The following is a 7,136-nucleotide window of genomic DNA, read 5'->3' as shown; positions in this document are numbered from 1 at the left end:
TAGCTGATGTAGTAGGCTTGGCAGTTGACACCTGATTGGTATTAACCGCCTGACGCTGATAAGAATTACCACCATTGCGGTTGAAACCAACATTATTATTGCTCTGCCCACCTTAGTTATTCCATCACCCAGCTGGCCGATTACTTTCATAACTCTACGTCGGTCCTTGAGAAAAGTTCCCTTGAGACTATCTTTGAAAGCCTCTCCCAACAGCACTAGTACACTCATGCCTCTTGTGGCCAACACCGCCACAGTTAAAACATGCGATACTCCAGCTACCGCTACCACTGTGACCAACACGACCGAAAGAAGATCCTCCACTGAATCCCGACCCAGAAGAATGAGCCTTCGTCTGATTGTGGTTACCACGCTTGTATCCAGATTGAATACCGCCATCACTCTCAGCCTTCCTCTAGTCTGAGCTCTTCTCCCTAATTTCCTTGGCCATTCCGACCAACCTTTCAACCTGTCCAGCCCTCTCATAGATCTCCTTCACATCGGTAAGAGTCCCCGCCGGTAGCTTTTCCATGATCTGGTAAGTTAGCCCTTTCTCAAATCGAAGTGCTAAGTTCACCAGATTTAGTCCCTTATCCTTAGGATACCTCGATTTCTCGTTGAACTTATGGTAGTACTCTTTCACGGTCATGTCACCTGTTATCTTAAAAGAATCGAACTCATCACGCATCTTGCTACGAAAATGCTCCGGAACAAACTCATTTCTCATAGCTCTTATGCACTCGGACCACGGAATTACGGCCTTATCCTTCTTCAGATAGATGTCCAAGGCATTGTTTTTCACCTTATCCCACCACTCTCCGGCTGAGTCCCTTAGGTAAAATGCAACCTGTTCTACCTTAAACTCCTCTGGACAATGCACCATCCCAAGGATATTCTCCATCTCACGATGCCAATTGTCGAGTAGAATCGGCGCACCTGTACCCACATAGGTAGTGGGGTTGAAGCGAGATATGGTAGTACTCATCTTGGAGAAATCTACCCCAGTCTCCTTATCTTTCCCCATCCTCTTGAGAGTCTTAGTGAGCGCCTCTTGAGTAACTAACGTACTCGGTCGAGTACTCACACATACTCGATCGAGTAGGAGTCACTCGATCGAGTAACCTACACACTCAATCGAGTACCCCAACTCCAGAAGCTATCCAGAACTGATATATAACATACTCGATTGAGTAACTAACGTACTCGGTCGAGTACACGACACTTGATCGATTACTCCCCTTAATCGATCAAGTAACTCGACTCTAGTAGCTACTGCCCAACACACAAAGCACCCACTCGATCGAGTCCACCCTACTCGATCGAGTTCCCCCCACTCGGTCGAGTCATGCTCACGAATTACACTACCCATATATATATATATATATATATATATATAGTGTTGAGATCAACTAAGTCCACCTTCTACTTGTGAGTCCATAAGTCTCATTGTGAGCCTTTGGATGTAGGAGTTGAAGGGCTGAGATTGAAAACAAAAATAAGGGGATTAATGCCTAATTAAACACTCCCCCTCTCTACTTTACTAATCGACATTAATTAAATATTAATCGACTATATAACTTTTTTTCTCAAACACACTTCTCACTCATCCCTCATAATATCATCCTCTCCCCTCTCTAAAATCCCAAATAAATCAAAATCCTAAAAAAACAAAAACCACTCTTCCCCCCTTTCCAAAATACAAACAAATCAAACCCTAATACAAACCTCCCCCACCACCGTCCCACCCACCACCAGCCTACCCGTCACCATCCACCACTTTTTCCGCCACCACACCACAGCAACACCAACCTCACAACCCGACACCTCCACCAACTTTTTCCGCCTCTTCTCTCACCACCAACACCACCACTCCCGTCACCACACACAACCACTACCACTCCTGTCACTACGCAGCCACCACCCACGAAACCACCCACGACACCATCCCCTTGCAACCACCGTCTACCACCAACGACCACGCAGCAACCACGTGTGTTGAATGTCGTTGTTGCTGTTGAATGTTGAATTTCGGTTGTTGCTGTCGTTGTTGGCAATAAATTAGTATTGTTATACATATTATTTTTGGCTAATTTTTTGTTGGATGTCGTGTTTCTGTTGTCTTTTGTTTGTTTTTTTTTAATTATTTTATTATTTTTTATCTTTTTCCTTCCTGTTTTCTCAGATCTACGCTTTTTGTTTTTTTTTTTTTTTTTTCAAATTTGGGCGTTTGTATTTTGGGGTTTTTTCCCCTTCAAATGTCTTGTAAATTAGTATTGTTATACATATTTTTTTCAAATTTCCTTTATATTTTTTTCTTAGATCTTATTTATATTTTGTGAGATCTCATTTTTAACTTTTTTCACTAAATTTTTTATAGTCTTGTAACTTTTTTTATTTTTTTCCGATTAAAAGTTGTGTTGGTGTTGTTGTTGTGATGGTGGTGGTGGTGGAGATTTGAGTTTTTTTTTCTAAAAAACAAATGAAAAAGTTAGATCTAGTTTTCAAAAGTTAAACCTAGATTTATTTTTTCCATATTTTTTCTTTATTTGTTGATTTTTTTTCTTCTAGTAAAGTTAAGATTACATTTATCTTTATCTTTATTAAAGTTACACTTTTCACTATTAAAGTTACACTTCTTAAAATTACAGTTTTTTATATTAAAATTACATTTTTCTCTATTAAAGTTACACTTTTCTCCATTAAAATTACACTTTTTTCTATTAAAGTTATATTTTTCTCTATTAAATTTACACTTATTAAATTGTAGTTTTCTCTATTAAAGTTAAAGTTACACTTATTTCTATTAAAATTACACTTATTTCTATTAAAATTACACATTTCTCTATTAAAATTACACTTAGCTCTTTTAAAGTTAAAATTACACTTATTTCTATTAAAATTACACTTTTCTCTATTAAAATTACACATTTCTCTATTAAAATTACACTTATCTCTTTTAAAGTTAAAGTTACAGATATTTCTATTAAAATTACATTTATTTCTATTAAAATTACACATTTCTCTATTAAAATTACACTTATCCCTATTAAAGTTAAAGTTACACTTATTTCTATTAGAATTACACTTTTTTCTATTAAAATTACAGATTTCTCTATTAAAGTTACAGCTATCTCTATTAAAGTTACATTTTTCTCTACTAAAGTTACACTTATATCTATTAAAGTTACACTCTCAAGAACTACAGTTTTACTCTCAATGGACTCATGTTACATGTTTAATAAGGACTAAAGTTACAGTCTCAATGGACTAAAGTTACACTCTCAATGGACTGAAATTACACTTTAATGGACCAAAGTTACACTTTCAATATGGACTAAAGATACACTCTTAATGGACTAAAAATACACTTTAATGGACTAAAATTACACTTTAATGGATTAAAATTACACTTTAATGGACTAAAATTACACTTTTAAAAGATTAAATTTACACTTATAAGTCACTTAATTCACAATGAGTTGTGTTAAAATTGGAAAAATTCAAAATATTATTTGTCGAAAAAACTGAGTTACACTCGTAAAACGCAAAATATATTGTAAATTTGCTTCAAATTTTCAAAATTCAAAATAAAATCCGTCAAACCGCAATTTTTTTTTGTTAAAATTACACTTTTTTCCGTTGAAATTACACTTTTAAAAACAGTGAAAGTGTAGTAACATTTGTATAAAGTTTCAGTCCAAAAAAAAATTATGCTCAAAAAATTTTTTTTGTGTATAATTAATCCATTAGTGAATGTATAATTAAAGCTAGAGAGAGAAAGTGGATTAATTAGTGTATAGGAAACTCATTAGTGTTAAGTATGCTTTTTTGCTTTCAATCTCAACATCCTTAGTGGAAGATCTAAGGGATGTAGAGAGGACTTATGGACTCAAATATTTAGGTGGACTCATAAGAACTTGACACTATATATATATATATATATATATATATATATATATATATATATATATATAGAGAGAGAGAGAGAGAGAGAGAGAGAGAGAGAGAGAGAGAGAGAGAGAGAGAGAGAGAGAGAGAGAGAGAGTCGGGATCCGGTGAGAACTCCTAAATATTTGAGGATTGAGGATTAGTGAATACAATATCACAGGTTCTTCAAAACAATATAACGAAAAATCTGACCTTTGCCCAAAAAAATTTTTTTTTTCAAAAAGAAAATTTATAATTTTTTTTTGTTCACAGGTGTTTTTTTTGTGATATTTTATCGAATAACTTGTGATATTGTATTGAAAAACCTCTGATATTGTAACGAAATCCTCAATCCTCAAAAAGATAGTGTATCCTCACATGATCCCATTCATATATATATATATATATATATATATATATATATATATATATATATATATATATATATATATATATATATATATATATATATATATAAAACGTTTAGCGCATATCATTCAACATATATGTATATACAACATCACATTCTCCTATTCACATGTTACTAATCTAACCAAACATTATAAAATTCACTTCCATCATTAAACATATTCTTAACATGAAATTCATATTCTTATGCAAACACTTACTTCACCTTTTTCCAACCAAGTCATCCACTTCAACTACACACTTCATCCAACATATGCATCATGAAAAAACAATAAACAAGTAGCGATCCATGACACCTCATAGTGACCAGTTCAAAGTTGCAAAGGCAAGTTCACGACTTTATGACGTCCTCCCAAGCCTTTGCATTAGCTCATAACAACTCCTACATGGGTTCATTTTAATTTGACTCTCTACATTCATTAGGTTCATTGGTTAGAAATTCCAAAATCGATGCTCTGATACCACTTTGTAACACCCCCATACACCAATGTGCCTTACTAAGACCACTATAGCACAAAGAGATACTACCATCTAGGTTACCCGAGGTATAGTAATGAAACGAGACCATAAAGAAACATACTTTAAGTTTAAAAGTTTAAATGTGCGTACAACTTAAACCAAAACTGGAAATGTAAGTTACAACCGTCTCAAACTGAAATCCAAAACTGAAATAAAACTGTCATAGCTATTAGCGGAAGACTAAGACTCGAACTAGTGATGACTCCATCCCCAGTTAGATCCCGCACATACTCCATAGAAATACCTGCTAATCAAATGCTCACCATCCTCGAATAGATCACCACAATTTTCAAAACATTTCAACGCGGTCAGATACTCTATAACCAAGATAAGCAAACAATAACAACTAGATACTTAAACACATTCCTCCAACTCCAGTATATCACCAATCACCGGACTACATACTAAAGTGTGTAGCCCTGCCAGAATACCCATCGCAATAGATATTCACACTGCCAGTGGGGACTGCAGCCGTACCACCTAAGCCCCACTCAAAACCGTAGAGCGAATAACCCATGTCCATTAATGTGCACATCCCCCTTGTGATGCGAACCACAAGGGGCCGGCGAATCAAGGGCGTGAAGCCATTCTCGAAAATGACTACACTCAACCGAGGGCGCACCTCGCGAACCACATACAATTACAACCAAAACCACAATACCAATATAAACATGCCAAATCCAAAGTAACAATAACCATAATTGCAGTGTAATGGTGGGGGTCTCTTATATTTTGAGGGATTCAAAGATGAAACCAACATCCTATAGGGCTGTTCAGGATCAGAGTGGCAACACTTTAAAATAAGGACTAAATTCTTAGACAAACAAAAGAAATTGAGGCTGTTTTTGTGAGACAATTTTTTGATTAATTTGCAACGAAAATAAGGGGGATATAATTATCAAACTAATAACCACGGCAAGCACATGCTATAACAAATTCAGACACAATGTGACTCAAACAAACCATGGCAAGCACAGGATTATCTAAGACACACCACCAGGTCCTTAATCAATACCTAAGCAAGCACAAGGTATCACTAAGCCTGACTCTTAACTAAGCAAGATGCATAAGTTAAAGAGATTCAATTTTGAGAAAACTCTCAGTTTTTTATTTCAACATAATCTGAATATTACAATGGAGAATGTCTCTTTATATAGATCTTACAAATTCTGCAAAATAAAACCCTAAAAAGAAATCTAACCATTGATGTAAAGCTACTTTAATCTAAGGGTTGATTTTGAATTAAGTAAGAGGACAAATTGATAGGATCTGAATGTCAACTATTAAGGACAATTAGGAGTTGTTGTATTGTCTTCTTATATGGTCCAAAGCTGCTATGGACAGTAGAGAATAGAAAAGAGGAGACAAAGGGAAGAAGAGGACAAGTTGTCACTTTTATTGTGTTCCCTCAAAAGTAAACTGCTTTTGATCACTTGTGAGGGTCTCCTTTTCTTGTTTTTTGATGCTCACATGCCTGGATTCATTTATAGATCATTTGTCATCCCTTGACGTGCCACTCAAGCCATGCAATTGGACAGGAATGCCCCATGCTGCACACATTATGCAAAATAGACAACTTAGTAATATTCATAAATTAGGTCTTACTTGCAGGAGCCATAACTTGCTGTTCCGGATGAACTAGGGTGCCTTCATTATACCAATTGAAAGCTAATGAGTTAGCTTCCTCCTCCAATTGGAATCATTCAAATATCATGTCTGGATATTCAGTTATAAGCCTTTGAGTGAGTTCAGGTCAAGACTGAACTGTACATCAGCTTTCACATATCAGCCTTTTATTTAAAAATTCATATCTCTTGCCTCAGGATAAAATAAAATGACTTACAGGTTCCAAATGAAATCTAAAGGAGTTAGCTTTCATGTCCAAAAAGAATCACCTAAAAACATGGCCTGGAACTTCAGATATAGATTTTTGAGTAAGAACAGGTTAGGAATGACTGTTCAGCAGTTTTCCTGTGCAGCATCAGAACTTTGAAAAAATAATATCTTGCAACTCAAATTGGCTAAAAATACCCATGATAGCTCAAATTAAAGCTAAGGGAGTTAGCTTTCACCTTCAAAAGGAATCAGCCAAAAATAACCAGTAGATTTTCCGTTATTCAAGTTTGAACACTGACAGGTCATTTCAGAAAACTGAATAGCATTCCTGTGTGACAGCTTTTGAGGGCTGATTGTGAAAAATTTACACATTAACTCTTGTTGATTCCAATTCTATAGTAAATTAGGCTTCTTAAAGATTTTATACA

General features: G+C 35.2%; 1 protein-coding gene across 1 annotated transcript; it reads right to left on the bottom strand.

Moving 5' to 3' along the window:
- Positions 1 to 412: 412 nt before the first annotated feature.
- LOC141658714 (uncharacterized) lies at positions 413 to 1,021 on the bottom strand. Its single transcript, XM_074465586.1, has one exon. It carries the CDS (start codon positions 1,019 to 1,021, stop codon positions 413 to 415), a length of 609 nt encoding a protein of 202 aa, XP_074321687.1.
- Positions 1,022 to 7,136: the final 6,115 nt, after the last annotated feature.

The sequence above is a fragment of the Silene latifolia genome, chromosome 1 (assembly GCF_048544455.1).
Source record: "Silene latifolia isolate original U9 population chromosome 1, ASM4854445v1, whole genome shotgun sequence".
In the NCBI taxonomy this organism is placed as follows: Eukaryota; Viridiplantae; Streptophyta; class Magnoliopsida; order Caryophyllales; family Caryophyllaceae; genus Silene; species Silene latifolia.
This window is presented reverse-complemented; position numbering and strand designations above follow the sequence as displayed.

Bases quoted from the DNA above. Each gene is read 5' to 3' on its own strand.
- LOC141658714 (XM_074465586.1), bottom strand. From the start codon at position 1,021: ATGGGGAAAGATAAGGAGACTGGGGTAGATTTCTCCAAGATGAGTACT.